The 16,903-nt window shown below is 37.8% G+C and overlaps 2 protein-coding genes across 2 annotated transcripts; both read right to left on the reverse strand.

The window, feature by feature from the left end:
* Positions 1 to 6,268: 6,268 nt before the first annotated feature.
* LOC139017715 (olfactory receptor 5G3-like) lies at positions 6,269 to 7,198 on the reverse strand. Its single transcript, XM_070426317.1, has one exon. The coding sequence runs from the start codon at positions 7,196 to 7,198 to the stop codon at positions 6,269 to 6,271; it is 930 nt and encodes a 309-aa protein (XP_070282418.1).
* Positions 7,199 to 16,050: 8,852 nt separating this feature from the next.
* LOC139017716 (olfactory receptor-like protein HbA1) lies at positions 16,051 to 16,719 on the reverse strand. Its single transcript, XM_070426318.1, has one exon. It carries the CDS (start codon positions 16,717 to 16,719, stop codon positions 16,051 to 16,053), a length of 669 nt encoding a protein of 222 aa, XP_070282419.1.
* Positions 16,720 to 16,903: the final 184 nt, after the last annotated feature.

Consider the following 16,903-nt stretch of genomic DNA (forward strand, 5'->3'; position numbering starts at 1 on the left):
AACTCACACAGGCTAATTGGCTGTGAGGACCAGCTGGGTCTACACTGGAAGAGCTGCTGTGCAGGAGACACCCTTATGGGGCAGGACTTGCTTCAGTGGGGCTTTGGTGCTCACTGAGTCTGCCCCTTGAGTGTGTAGCTTATGGATGTGAAGAGTTGTAATCTGGTATGATCTCGCACTGACCACTGGGTACCCTGTCTCTTGGGTCTCCAGGGAGGTACAAAGTTAGCCACTGCCTGGGGCTATCCAGAAGGAGCTACAGAGAGATCTGCAGATTCCTCCTCTTTGTATCGGGTTTGGAAGTGCCCAGCTAATGATGTGCCGAGATGATGCCCAGCTGTGAAGCAAGGCAGGCTGGTGCTGGTGCCTGGCCTTGGGCCTTTTATTGATAGGTTTGGGGCTCCCTGACCAGCTGCAGCTTGTTTGACAGTTTTAGCCTGAGTAAGGACAGACCATTCAAAAGCTGCTGCACACAGCTTGGGTGGGGCAGGGTCTCAGGGAATCACCAGGGCAGAGCAAACAGAAATGGCTGCCAGTTAGCCCTACACCAGGGAGGTCCCAGCACAGGAACAATGACCACTGTGAGTACCTCTGTCTGGAAGAAAGCCACCCTGAGTTCCTGCCCCAATGCCAGACAGTTCAGTTTTTCCCCATATGTGTCTGGGTCTCCCAGAGCCTCGCCTGGCACTGGAGCTCAGAGGAAGTGGGAGCTTGTAAATTTAGTTCATGGTGCTGGCCTTTTAAGAGGAGCAGCTGGGTCTCCCAGCAGCCTGTGTCACCCAGCCCCAATCTGCACTGGTTTTTATAGTCCATAGTTCTTACTGCCCATAGGGACTTCTCTCCCCAACTCTGAAACCCTGGGCTGGGGTTCTGGTGTGGGCCTGGGACTCCTTGTTCCTCTAGGTGGCCTCTGCAGAGGCAATCTCCCTCCAGATTAAAAAAGCAGCACACCTGGGTGCTGGACCAGCCCATTCCGTGCCTCCGCATCTCCTACCAGTCTCAGTGTGCTTTCTTCTTTATTTCCCTTGTTGTAGTACTTCCACTCAGCCAGCTTTCTGGCAGTTCTGGATGATGGTTGTTCTTTGATGGTTGTGGGAGGCAGAAAGTAAAGGAATTTACCTATGCCACCATCTTGGTTCTCTTTGATTTCTAGTTCCCAGGCCAGGAATTTTAATCAATTATAATTAAAATTCTTAAGATCAAAAATATAAATAAAATGGAAAATGCCTTTGACGGGCTTATTAGTAGACTGGACATGACTGGGGAATACAATCAGTGTGCTTGAGGATATATCATAGAAACTTCAATAAATGAAAAATATAGAGAACAAAGAATGGAAACAAAACAGATCAGAATAACCTCCTTTATAATAAAAACCCAACGACCGAATGGTGGAACAACCAGAATGACCGGTCGACCAGTCGCTATAATGCGCACTGACCACCAGAGGCCAGAAGCTCAACGCAGGAGCTTCCCCCTGGTGGTCAGTGTGCTCCCACAGTGGGAGTGCCACTTGGCTGACCAGGATGAGCGGTGCTCTCACAGCCAGCTGATCCCTGCTGGCCACATCCACCACCAGTGCACAAATCCTGTGCTCTGAGCCTCTAGTCTAAGTATAAAAGGCAAAAGCAGACCCCAGTACTTGAGTTCTGACTAAGAAAAAATTCAGAGCCAAGACTCAAACTTGCAAGGAAAAGTTTATTCAGCAAGCAAAGCAAAAGTACACTCAAAAGAAAGTTTTGAGCAGTGGCTCAAAACACTGCCCCATGGTATGGGCTAGGGCTCCTTTCAAACCCTTGGATGAGGGTTTCTTCTTGGAGCTGACCTATTGGGGACTGTCTGGTCTTCTCCTGTCCTTGTATGAAAGTCAGATAGGGCTTTTATCTAACCCCCTTGTTCTTCTCTAATGGAGGACAGAGTACAGGGTCTACTACATAGCTAGCTACATGCCACCGGATAAAGGTCAAACGGAGGATCAAACCCTAGAGACCTGAGATGATCTATGGGATGAAATGGTACCTTAGGGGTGAAGTCCTGATTAACAATACTTATTTCTAGTACCCACTCTCCCATTTCTGCCCATTGCTAGGTAACCATTGCTAGGTGCCCAGGACTTTTTGCCCTGGTGACATTCCATATTTGGCCTATTGTCCTGCTCTGCTCATGCCTATCTGACTGCCTACCATATAAGTTCTGTGGGACAGCTGCAAATGGTGTAACATGTGCAAAATGGAGCTATAAAAAGAAAGGGGAACGAAAGAAACAGAAGAAATATTTGAAACAATAATTACTGAGGATTTCCCAAATGAATCTTAGATATCAAACTACAGATCCAGGAAGCTCACAGAATACCAAGTAGGATACATACTGACAAAAATTATACCTAGGCATACAATTTTCCAACTATATAAAATCAAAGAAAAAATTCTGAAAGAAGCCAGAGACAAAATACACTTCACAAATATAAGAATTATAAATGACTTCTTCTCAGGAATCATGCATCATGAAAATTGATTACCTTCTCCCAGGAACCAATATTACCAATCAGATCTCAGCATGTGAAGACCTTAATTGATAGAAGATTGTCCTACTGGTATTAGGACTTACTCACACTTTATAAAATAAGGAGAACCACTTAAAGTTGTATAGGGTAAATGAAAAAAATGCATCTTCCATTGAATTTTGGTGACTGCCTAATATGAAAAATCAGCTGGGAACATTTCTCACTATTAAAAGCAAAACAAGAATTTATCCTATTGTGCATTGTGTTGCACTTAAAAAGTCGAATAAAAATAATATGATCTGATAACAGAAAAATAACTAGAGGGGCTCTAATTTAGGTTGGAAAATAAGGGTCATTCTCTGAGTAGAAGAGACATTTAATCAGTATATGGAAAACAAGTAGCGTTATCCATGTAAATATGGAAAAGAATTCTCCTAAAGGAAAATATATTAGAATATCAGAACAATAACTAAAGCAGGAGGAAGAGAGTCTGATTGAATGTATTTGCATATATTTAGAGGAAAGCAATTAAGGGCTTTCTGCTGTTCTCTCCCCAATCTCCTTCCACTAGATTTTGCATCATAAATGTTTAAGAAATAATTAAAAAGACAGAAAATACTTCAGGTCTTCTACTAGGAAATGATTATCTCAAACTTGTGGCTTGAGACAAGTTATATAATGGAAATACAGAATGAAATAATTTTAAGGCAAAATCTGAGTAGGAGAGACAATTTTTACCTTTCTAGATAAAAGTAGAAAAAAACATATTACCCTTTGTCACACCTAAGGCAGAGTTTTAACAATTAGTAAAATGGTGCTGGAAAATTACACAAGGCTGACAGTTAACAATGTTAATTGCATATAACCTCTGACCTATCTATCTTACATTTGGAAATCTATGATTTGAAATGTTACAACATCAACTTTAGGGGGGATAAAAGAAAACACACTGAATTTGTAACATTAGGAGAAATGGACATTTTTTCTATGAAATGTTGTGCTACAGAAACTATAAAATGTACTTTCATATGGCTATATATAAGATAATATTTAGTACACTTTCATATTTCATCATATTTGCATTGTGTCATTTTTAAGAGCATTTTGTTATCATTTCAAAATCTTTAATAAAGATAAAACTTACCACTATGTATAAAATTATAGACTCCAGGAAGTGGAGGAAAATTCAAATCCTTAGAGAAAAAAATGAGAGATTTAATTCACCAATGTTAAAAAGTGCTTCATGAAATCAGAAAATGTTGGAGTGTAGAGTAGCCTTAAGAGAAGACATTGAGCCCAACCCCTCAATTTATTTATTTACTAATATATTCATTAATTCATTCATCCTATCACTCATTCAGTTTTGACATAGATGGAAGCTTTTGAAAAGTGAATTTTAATTATAAAATTAAACATATTTGTTGTAAAACAACTTAGATGAGAATGATCCCTTTCCTACTCCATTGTCACACGACTGAACTAACCAATTGTTAACAGCTTGGCCTGTAGCCATTCACACTTCTCTCTCTGATCATGTACATACCTACATACCAACATAATTTACACATCAGGTGGATTTTACCCTCACCTCCTCACCTTTTTTTTCTTTCCCTTTTTTTTTTAATAAATTATGGTCAGTTCTACAAATTAAGCTTTGATTTGATTCTTTCACATCTATCAGTGATTTTGTCAGAGAGTTTCTTCCAAATCAAAGCATGAACTTATTCTTTTTATAATCAGCTGCAAAACACTTCAAAAAAAGAATATGTTTCTCCTAATAATGCAGATACAGGTTGTTGTTTTTTATTTCCTCTACAAAAGATGCTGTAATATTTGTTTCTGTGTTCCTATTTCTAAAGCATAGACTTCCAAATGTAAGACAGCTAAGTCAAAGATTATGTACATTGCATTTTAATAGCAACCATAAAATAACAATTACTGTATGGCAATGTAGCTATTTACACATAGCTACTAGTACATTAGCTATGTATAAAATTGTTGCTCATATTGAATGGTAACCTTACTAGCCTTGCAAATAATCATTTTAATGTTTGCTAATCTAATAGATGAAAAAAAAAATTTGCCTTGTCATTTTGATTTAATTTACTCAAGCAATTGTGGAGTTGAGCAATTAATATATATAATATATAATATATCCTATCTAATAATAGACAAACATGGTAATTAACCATACCTCTGCTACACTTCCCACTGGCTAATCAGCAGGATATGCAAATTAACTGCCAACAAAGATGGAGGCCGGCAGCCACGCAGCTGAAGCAAACATGAGGCTTGCTTGCTCCAGCGAATGAGGAAGCCAAGGTTCCCCGCCTGCCCTGGCCCAGCTCTGAGCTCTGGAAGCAATAATGTTTCAATTATAGAAGTTAAACAAACCCCAAATACCTGCTTTCAGCTGGCCACCGCCTCAGAGCTGAGAGCACCAGTGATGGCAACAGAGTTTCAATTATAGAAGCTAAACAAACCCAGGTACCTGCTTTCAGCCGGCCACGGCCTCAGAGCTGGAGCCCAGCCTCAGAGCAGGAGCCGGCTCTCAGCTCCAGTGACAGCTATAGAAGGTAAATAAATCCCAGAATAAAAAAAAAATAAAATAAAAAAAAAGAGGCTGGGAGCTTCAGTCACCCGCCAGCCTGAAAACGGCCCTCAGCCCCTCACCCAGGCTGGCCAGGCACCCCAGTGGGGACCCCCACCCTGAAGGGGGTGTGACCAGCTGCAAACAGCCATCAGCCCCTCACCCAGATTGGCCAGGCAACCAAGCAGGACCCCCACCCTGATCCGGGACACCCTTCAGGGCAAACCAGCCGGCCCCCACCCATGCATCAGGCCTCTACCCTATATAGTAAAAGGGTAATATGTAAACTGACCCTAACAAGAGAAAGACTGGGAATGACTGGTCACTATGACACACACTGACCACCAGGGGGCAGATGCTCAATGCAGGAGCTTCCCTCTGGTGGTCAGTGCGCTCCCACATGGGGGAGCTCTGCTCAGCCACAAGCCAGGCTGATGGCTGCCATACAGCGGTGGTGGTGGGAGCCTCTCCTGCCTCCTCAGCAGTGCTAAGAATGTCTGAATGCAGCTTAGGTCTGCTCCCTGCTGGCAAGTGGACATCCCCCCAGAGGGCTGCCGGGCTGCCAGAGGGATGTCTGATTGCCATCTTAGGCCCAATCCCCTGGTGAGCCAGCAAGTGGTCACCCCCGAGGGGTCTCAGACTGCAAGAAGGCACAGGCCGGGCTGAGAGACCCCTTACCCTCAAGTGCACAAATGTTTGTGCACCGGGCCTCTAGTTTAATCATAATTATATATATATATATATATAATTTAGGACTATTTCCAATTGTGTCAATTAGACATTCATTTCTTGGTTTATTCCTCAGCTGTGTTTCATTTTCCTACTGTGTTTTATATATGTATTCCAAAACTTTCCTATTTGGACATTAACTCATTGTGAGTCACTTGTTTTGCCATTTTTCTCTCACTTTCCATTGTTCAACATTTAACAAGGTCTATGAAACCTTTCTTGATGAACTATGTTGATTTTCCCTTATAACATAACATAAAATATCTTCCCACATATAAGAATATATAAAAGTTCTCCTGGATTTTCTTCTGGCACAAATTACATTTTCTTTTTTATTCTGCATCATTCCACAAAGGACAAGCCTGATGTAAAGAAACATAAACAGTATACAAGTAACCTGATAATAGATAGACTCATGAATTTTCTAACTCTCTAATTACCACCTATTACTGCATTTTTCTTTCAAACTTGCTCCTGATTGCACTTTTCACCTCCTTGTTCCTCACACTGTAGATGAGGGGGTTCAGCATGGGGATGACCACAGTATAAAATAGAGAAATCACTTTATTGATATCTAGGGAGGAACCTGACTCAGGAAGAACATAGATATAGAAAAGAGTCCCATACAGGATGCAGATGGCTGTCAGGTGAGAAGAACATGTGGAGAAAGCTTTCTGCCTCCCGTCAGCAGTCTGGATCTTCAGGATAGCCACCAGGATGCACACATAGGAGATGGCGATGATCATGCCACTGAACAACACAATAGCTCCAGCCATGATGAAAAGAAGCAACCTATTGTTCTGGGTGTCAGCACATGCCAGGGAGAGGACAGGGAGAATGTCACAGAAAAAGTGGTTGACCACATTTGGACCACAGAAAGGTAAGCAAAAAGTGAAGGTCTCTTGAATAATGGCATTTAGAATGCCCATGGCATAAGGCCCTGCCACCAGCTGCACACAAACCCGCTGGGACATGATGACCGGGTACAATAAAGGGTTGCAGATGGCTATGTACCGATCATATGCCATGGCGGCTAGGAGGAAACACTCAGTAACTGCAAATTGACCAATAAACCACATCTGTACAGCACAACCCATGAAGGAGATGACTTTTCTCTCCAGAAATATGTCCCACAACAACTTCGGAGCAATGGAAGAAGAGGAGCCAATATCCACAAGGGACAAGTGGCTGAGAAAAAAGTACATGGGTGTGTGGAGTCGAGAATCTGTCCAGATAAGGGCAACCATCCCCAAGTTCGCTCCCAATGTGACAAGATAAACAAAGAGAAATATCAAGAAGAGAATCATCTCGTCTGGAAAATGGCTTGTCAAGCCCACAAAATAAAATTCAGTCACTCCTGTTTGATTCTTATCCATTGTTGGGTGGCAATCTGTAATGAGAGCAAAACAACCCTTTTTTATAGATCAATAATTTAAAAAGCCATATAGCCTTTTAATCCATTAGTTGTCAATATCTATGTTCTTCCGATAGTGTAAATATTTAATTTTACAGCTCAATTGTACTTTTCTTCTGATACCAAACAGTTCAAACATGTTAAATATTATGGAGATGTATATATATATGCCACCTTTGTATTTGCTACTCACCTTTATCAAATCATAACATGCTATAAATAATGTTTTCAAAACTCAACAAGCATTCGTGGAATTAGTCAAACTTCTGGGTTCTATGTATGGCTATTGTGCTAGTTATCTGTGCAGTCTGGGCAATTTATATTAATGTGTATGGATTTTACTTATTTAATATATATGGATGATCTACTGTTGCCTTTTAATTCTTTAATGTCATGATTTTAAACATGGATATTAGTTTCCATTTCCTTTCAGTTGAGTGGAAGAATGTTGATTAGCTCAGAATCCACATTTCAAGAAAAGTGTGAAAATGAATAAAACCCATCAGTCTTTCATGCATTCAGCTTAATCTGGTAACTCACATAACTAAAATAGAAAAATCCTTCTACTTCAATCCTATTATCAGTTACTTCTCCATCCTAACAACATTCTAGATCCGCTATTTATCATTGTATGCAACATACACAGAGGGATACAGACCTTAATAGAGAAGAAAAATCTGACGTATTAAAAATATGGAGTTTCTTGCAGATCCAGAAGTGGCTATGAAATCTCAATGATCATGCTGGCCTTCCTGGTGTCATTCTTTCTGGTTTAAACCTGAGAGTATCAGTCCACATTCCTACATACATGAAGCCTAAGGGTCACTATGGGCATTAAAATTTCTGTAGAGTTTATGGTCACCTATGAGAGGAGAGAGCGCATGAAGACAGGAGAGAAAAAACTCACAGCTTGGTCTCCGTGTGGAAGCTCATTGTTACCGACTCTCCTGTAACAAAGGACAGGAGAGGGTGGCCCTTTCAGCATTTCCAAGTCCTTCTGCCTGTGAGTGTGATGGAAGCAGATGAATGGGTTGTGCTGATGCCTTTGAAGACATGTTCTCATGATGCAGAAATAACTCCTCAACATCACACTACCTGAGAAAACAACCAAAAATAGGAGCAGGACCAGGAACAGAATGACATGGCTGCTTCTCAGGGACTGTTGACCCTCAGGGATGTGTCTATGGATTTCTTTTAGGAGGAGTAGGAATGCCTGGACCCAGCTCAGTGAAAATTGTACTTGGGTGTGATTTTGAAGAATTACAGGAACCTGATCTCCTGAGTCTTGCTGTCTTTAAGCCGGTTGTGGTAACCTTTTCGGAGCCGATGAAGGAGCCCTGGGATGTAAAGCTGAAAAATACCATATCCATCCACCCAGCTATGTCCTCTGAGAACAACCAGGTCTTGTTGCAAAAACCAGGAATAGAAGATTCATTCCATAAAATAATACTGAGTGCATATAATTGAGACAGAAGTTATCAATACAATGAACATTGGGAAAACTTTAACCAACAGCTAAATCCTAATAAACATCAGAGAACTCAGCATCCAGAGAACTATTATAATGTGGAAAATTCTTAGACCAAAAAGTCAAATTACAATATACATCAAATTATTCATATTTTGGAGTAGACACACAAATGAAGTAAATGTGATAAAAAAAACTTTTCATCAATCATCAAGTCATACTGAACAAAAGAATATTCATACTGGGAAGGAAGCTTACAAGTGTAATCCATGTGGGAGAGTCTAAAATCTAATATTCAATCTAAATAGAAATAAGAAAATCCATACTGAGAAAAACCTTACAAATGTAAAAAATGTGGTAAAACATTTAACTGGCCTCAGATTTTACTACTACATTAGATAATGCATACTGAAGAGAAACCTTACAAATGCAAAGCCTGTGGCCAAGCCTTTAAATAACATTCATGTCTTATTCTACATTCATACTATTCATACTAGAAAGAAACCTTACAAGTATGGTGTGGCAAAGCCTTAAATGAGTACTCAACGCTTACTCACCTTCAGGGAACTCACAGTGGGCAGAAGTCTTACAAATGTAGACAATGTGACAAAGCCTTTAAGCAGCATTAATATCTTGCTCAACATCTGAAAATTCATACTGATGACTAACCTTACAGATGTGAGGAATGTAATAAAGCCTATAATTGGTGTTCAAGCCTTACTGAACATCTGAGAAATCATACTGGAGTGGAGCTTTTTCAAAAGTAGAGTATGTGGCAAAGCCTTCAACCTGTTCTCAAAGCTTCTTCAATATCTGGGAATTCATGCTAGAGAGAAACAGTAAAAATATAAAGGATGTGCAAAACTTTTAACTATTGTACAAGCTTCATTCAACATTAGAGAGTTTATATTGAAGAGAATCTTTACAGATGTATCATATGTGGCAAAGTCTTTATTCTGCATTCATATCTTACACAACATCTGATAATTCATACTGGATCAGAGCTTAACAAACATAAAGAATGTGGTAAAGCCTTGCCCAGTACACAAAACTTGCTCAATATCAGAGAATTCATACCAGACAGAAACAATGCAAATGTAACTAGTGTGGCAAAGCCTTTATTCCGCTTTCACAGCTTAAACAACACATGAGAATTCAGAGTAGGAAAAACCTTGAAACTAAAGCGTGTTGGAAACCGTATAGATGGACCTGCAGCCCCACTCAAGGTCAGGGAATGTGCACTGGGAAGAAATACTACATTTGTAATATAGAAGAAAAGACTTTTGTTCAAAATATACACTTCACTAAAGCCCAAGAATTTATGCTCGAAAGTGACTTTAAAGATGTAAAAAAAAAAATTTGCAATGTAACTGAAAATAAGTTTAAAGTATCATAGAATTCATAGTGGAAATGTAATCAATAATAGTTTTCAGATACTACTCAAAATCAGAATACTTATTACAGAGAAGAATCCAAAGTTTAAAAACTGAGAAAATTACGTTTTTTGTTTGTTGATTTTGGAGAAAGAGAAACATCATTTTGTTGTTCCACTAATTGATGCATTCATTGGTTGATTCTTGTATGTGCCTTGACCTGAGACTGAGCCCACAACCTTGGCATGTCAGGACAATATTCTAAGCAACTGAGCTACTCAGTAATGGCCAGATAATTTCTTTTTAGTGTGCTTCAAAATATCAAGAGGATTGAGGTTTGGATGTGTATAATTACTTACAGTGTATTCTATTTTATATTGATAGAATTTGAGATATTTTGAGGAGAAAATACTAATGTGATTCAACTCTCATATCTCATAGTTGATGTTACTATGTTTTTATTCCTAGTATATATGTAAAATTTATGGGGGTGATTGTTGCTGCCTTAAAATCTGGAGCTCTGTAGATTAAGCAGGTTAACACCTATCTACTTTTTCATGGAAGATTAAGGACATTGTAAGAACAATGTATGAAGAAAATCTCAATGGAGATGCAGTTTGTGGTTGACTTAAAACATTGTTCTATGTCACCATGAAGGGCATCTTTTTGTTAACTAATGTAAGACAGAGGAACATTATAAATTTTAACTATTTTTTCCAATTACTCTTAAAAAATATGGTAGAAATTCATTAAAATCCTAATGTATCTTCATAGGATTCTTGAGTATCTGTGATGTGTGATTTCACCCTAATTCAATATGGCCTTATCTCAACTAGAACTTCAAAAAGTATATTTCCAAATAAGGTCATATTCTGAGGATCTTGGTGGACATGAATATTTGGGGGACACTATTCAAGGTGTAAACATATAGAGATCAAGAAGAGCTATGAAGATAAAGAATTTCAGCTCAAATGCCACTGTATGTGAGAGCACAGTAGACAAAAATCAGCATAAGCTGGAACCAAGTGAACCTAGAATCAAACACTGGCTCTGCGTCTTTCTGCATAAATGGCTTTGTCTTATTAGTGTATGTTTAAAAGAAATGAAGACTACTTAGGTCAGAGGGCTACTTGAAAGAGTGGACTAAATAAAGCTTACCAAACACCTGTAACATAATACGTGCTCATAAAACTTTCAATAATTAGTTTTGAAAACCTAATTCCATGCTCTTTTTTTCTCTCTTTTATTAAATTTTTCTAGAACCTCACTGTTAGTTTCTCCCTCATCATGATTCTGTATCACCACGACATCCCTTCAAATAACACTTATCAAATATATTACATTATTTCCCAACTAGAGCAACTTGAGCAAAGAAAATCTGCTTTATTAATATTTATATTCCCTGTGCTTATCAGAGTACATGGAGGGAATTAGGTAATTGAATAAACAAATGCCAGAGAAAGAAAATTATCACCATAATTTCAACCATATTTTCTTCAATTGCACATTATCCTGGGGCAGTATCATATTACAGTTATGAAGATAACACATATATCAGTCTGAGTCTCAGCAAAGAAACATGGGGAAAGCAGCTATAATAACAAACACAAACAAAAACAGTGACCATCTTGGGTGATGTTGTCCTCTTATGTGGAAATATGAGCTTAGGTTGGAGATAAAAAAGTAAACTGCCTTCTTATCTTCAAATACTGAAATAGCTATTCTGACCAAGGGCTATTATGAACAGTGACAGCTTCACTTTGTTCTCTGAGTAGCCCCAGAAGACAAATGCTATCCTGAGGGATTTCAATTATAAAATCACAAATGTAAGCTCAAAAGAGTAAGAAATTTTTCAAAATTTAGAAAATTCCAAGAGCGAATGATTGATTTTGGAGACACAGCCATCCATTTAGGGAACACCCTCGGACAGCGATCAGACAGAAGCTTGTTAAGAAGATTGCAAAACAAATGAAGTTAAGAAGTTGAGCAATTCATCAGTAAAACATTTGTATATCTGCATCCTGTCAGCGTATTAAGTACACTGTCCTAATTCAGAGTAATGAAATTATATTTTCTTTCTTATGTTCCACATGAACACAATTCAGGATATTATACTGAAGGCATAGGCCTAATATTGATAAGTTCCTGATCACTATTACTGATGAATTAATATTGCTCATAAAATATAAATAGGAAGGGGGGAGCAGACCATTTTAATTGACCCACAAAAAGTCATGGTGTAGGACACTGTGGGACCGTCATCTTAAGACTCTATTCAATGTGTGGTCCATGAATCAACAGCAACAGCATCATCCAGGAGCTTATCACAAATGCAGACTCTGAAGCCCCACTCTAGTTCCACACAATCAAAATCTGCATTTTCACAAACCCCAGATGATACACACACATTAAAGCTTCTAAGGACTATCAGAGTCATGTACATTTCTATACATATGAACCTTCCAGTAAATCACCTGTTGTAAACAAGGATAAGATTGTCCTATGACACCTAATAATATTAAATATAAAATTGAATTGCCATTATGGCACAACTGTAGTTGGCAAACGTGGTCACATATTTATTTTATCTCCCCAATAAGTTATTTATGTAATGTCCCTGTTGATTGTGTTTGCTTTAGTCATATGAGTGGATATTACTTAATGGTATTTCTTATACAAATCTAAGCTTTCAACAAAAGCATAACCTATTTCAGGCAATATTATTTTATTTATGAGTGGGCTCATATTATTAGAGAAAAAATAATGTAATAAAATTCATAAATAATTAGTTCTTAAAACATAAATGTCAAAAACCACTAGCAGTGGAATACTGGGCATGCTATATCACTGGATTCTGATAAAAATAGAGAGATTGAATAAACATTTTGTTAACCCATATAGGCCTAAAGACCTGTTATTTAGGTGTAAAAATCATGTAAATTTTCTGTTTACTCTGAAGCATGCACAAGAATATTTGAGCCAAGATATTCTATTTGAAATGTTTAAAAAAGTAAATTTGGCCATGTAATAATAACTATCTAATTTTATGAGTTTGGCTAATCCAAAGTTGAGCACAGTCACTACTTTGATAAAATCCCTGACTTACCTCTTTTAATTACTTCAAATTTTGTGGACTTCTGGCCTCAGACAAGAAGAAATGGTCTCTCCAATGTGGTGTTCTTAAAGAATCGTGAATTATGTTTTTATTCTGATAAAGATGAGTGATCTTAGTCCTGATTTCCTTAGAGTCTATCAACACATATTAAATAATTTCTTGCCTTTTTCTGACTCTTATATCTGCACAATATGAAATACATATATTTCGTACACATTTGCGTCAATTGGCACCTCATCCCTGAAGAATTCTGAACCTCAGAGTCTACATCCATAGAGAATAAATTAAAATAAAATAGATAGTATAGAATCTGAACCAATATTACTTCACAATGGAATTTTTTCTCAAAGGAGGGCTTCTGAAAAAAAAAAAAATACATCTTGACGCCGTCTTGAAAAATGGAACAAAGTTTCTTTGAACAAGAAGCACTTGATGCAATGAGACAGAAATCACAATTCAAATACTACATCTGAGAGTTAATACAAGTAGTTTTGGGAGATTGGACATAAGTATAAAAAATAAAATATAAAACAAAAAACTACACATAGACTTGGAAATACCTTGTTTTAGGTTTATTCAGAATGACTAAGGAAAGTCCTCTATTGGGTTAAAAACTCCCCAAGTCCATTTGCAGATTCACTTCTATACAAATGACATACGCTTAGGGGTCAAAAATCCCATACAATCATTTCTGGGATCAGTAAAATATACAATATTCTGAACCTTTAAATCAATCACATTAAGTTATGTTCAAGAACAGGGCTATACCAACTAAATTCCATATAAGTTCTAATCCAAATGTAATTAGAATTCATAAACCTGGAAAATTCTAGGTTTTATAGAACAGTTTTGATGAGACTTTAAGAAGAGCTCATTTTGGTTTGGAATGATTGGCTTTAGGTCATAGATTGTTTAATAAAAGAAAAAAGCACCTTGTGTTTATTGGCCTATTGTCCTGCTTTGCTCATGCCTATCTGACTGGCTACCACATAAAGGCTGTGGGATAGCTGCAAAACTGTACACAATGGAAACATAAGAAGAAAGAAGAAAGAAATGATAGAAGAAATATATGAACCATTAATTATTGAGAATTTTCCCAAATGAATCTTGGACACCAAGCCACAGGTTCAGGAAGCTGAGAGAACACCAAGCAGGACATCCCAGCAAAAACTATACCTAGGCATATAATTTTCAAAATACAGAAAATCAAAGATAAAGAAGAAAAAAAAAGAAGCTAGAGACAAAAAGCACCTTGGCCTGTAGCTTTCCATACTTCTATGGAAAATCATGTACATATGCACATACCAACCTATTTTATATATTAGGTAAGTTTTACTCCCACCGTTATATTTTTACAAATTATGATCAGTTCTACATATTAAACTTTGACTTGATTCCTTTCCATCTATCAGTGATTATGTCAGACAGTTTCCTCCAAACCAAAGCATGAACATAACTTATTCTTTTTATAATCAGCTGCACAACATTTCAAAGAAATAATGTATATTTCTACTAATAATACAGATCCTCTACAAAAGATGCTGCAATAAATATTTCTGATATTCATATTTCTACAGCATATATTTCCAAATTTAAGACAGCTAATTCAAAGATAATGTACTCTTTAATAGAAATCACCAAATTACAAATTACTTTATGGAAAAGTAGCTATTCATACTTAGCTACTTTAGCTATGGATAAAATTGCTGTTCATACCCAAATGGTAACCTTACTAACCTTGCACATAATAATGTTTGCCAATCTAATAGATAAAAAAAATTGCCTTGTCATTTTGATTTCATTTACTTGAGCAATTGTGAAGTTGAATATTATAACTATACATATACATATACTAGTACTAGTATATAATATATTTACTATATAATATAATTTATATATATATATTTAATTTGTGGCCACTTGCATTTCTAATTGTGTTAATTAGCCATTCATTTATGAGTTTGTTTCTGTGATGTGTTTCATTTTTCTACTGTGTTTCATTTACTATTCCAACACTTTCCTATTGGGACATTAAATCATTGTGAGTCACTTGTTTTTGCCATTGTTCTCTCACTTTCCATTGTTCAGCATCTAACAAGGTCTATGAAACCTTTGTTAATAAGCTCTTTTGATCTTTTCCTTATAACAATTCCTTTCCTGCTCTGGAATAAAATATCTTGCCACATATAAGAATATATAAAAGTTCTCCTGGATTTCTTCTGGCATAAATTACATTTTCTTTTCTATTCTCCATCATTTTACAAAGGACAAGACCGATGTAAAGAAACATAAACAGTACTTTAGTATTGTTATGGGTTGGCTCAACGAGATAGACCACCGACTCAGAATTTAAATTTAAAAGCCTTTTCTTAAGCTGGCCAGCTGACCACACCTTCCCCCTCTGGGAGGTTTGCAGCATGTGGCAGAGATCAAGGGTGCAGTATGATCCTTTATAGCAAAACAGTGTTAAAAAAAAATACAAAGCATTTCATTAGCTGTCCCTTAGAAGTTCACAGAAGGTTCATAAGCACAAAGGGGGGTAAACAGAGTCACACCTGGCTGGAGCATATCATAACACATTGTTTTTCTAAGACAATCTAGCAATTTTTCTTCCATGGTTCCTAACCCTAATACAATCCTTCTCCATATCCAGACACAATCCCTCTCCATACGTCAGTTCCCCCTCCCAGCACATTCAATTTCTCATGTCTCATTTCCTTCCCTTAGCACATTCTGTAACATTCTGTAACCCTTCCATGGCGCAGTCCCTCACCCTAGCACAGTATACAAGTAACCTGGTAATGGGCAGACTCAGGGATTTTCTAATTCTCTAATTTACCATCCATCACTGAATCCTATTACTGCATTTTTCTTTCAAACTTGTTCCAGAGTGCACTTTTTACCTCCTTGTTCCTCACACTGTAGATGAGGGGGTTCAGCATGGGGATGACCACAGTATAAAACAGAGAAATCACTTTATTGATATCTAGGGAGAAGCCGGAGTCAAGAAGAACATAGCTAAAGAAAAGAGCTCCATACAGGATGCAGATGGCTGTCAGGTGAGAAGAACACGTGGAGAAAGCTTTCTGCCTCCCGTCAGCAGTCTGGATCTTCAGGATGGCCACCAGGATGCACACATAGGAGATGGCGATGATCATGCCACTGAAGAACACAATAGCTCCAGCCAAGATGAAAAGCACTAACCTATTGTTCTGGGTGTCTGCACATGCTAGGGACAGCAGTGGTGAAATGTCACAGAAGTGACTGATAACATTTGAACCACAGAAAGGTAAGCAAAAAGTGAGAACTGTATGGGTCATTGTACTTATAAGCGCCATGGCATAGGGCCCTGCCACCAGCTGCACACAGACCCTCTGGGACATAATGAGATTATATGAAGTTAAAAGGAAAGGCATTCCAGGTTGAAGTGAGGAGATAAACAGAGGCAGGGAGGCAGGAACATACAAGTTGGTAGCATCTGAGGAGGTGGCGTGGAAAGCACGATAATGGTCTCCAAAGATGTCCATCTCCTAATGTTAGGAGCCTATGAAGATGTTACCTTACATGGCAAAGGGGATTGTGCATATGTAATTAAATTAAGGGCTTTGTTAAGCATTTGATATTTTACATGTATTATTAATAAAGTAGATAATACATATCAAAATATGAACTTGCAAATCTTTGATAAACAGTCATCATTTTTGTACATAC

The sequence above is a fragment of the Myotis yumanensis genome, unplaced genomic scaffold (assembly GCF_028538775.1).
Source record: "Myotis yumanensis isolate MYYU_CA2020_CCGP unplaced genomic scaffold, mMyoYum1.0.hap1 SCAF_10, whole genome shotgun sequence".
Taxonomy (NCBI): Eukaryota; Metazoa; Chordata; class Mammalia; order Chiroptera; family Vespertilionidae; genus Myotis; species Myotis yumanensis.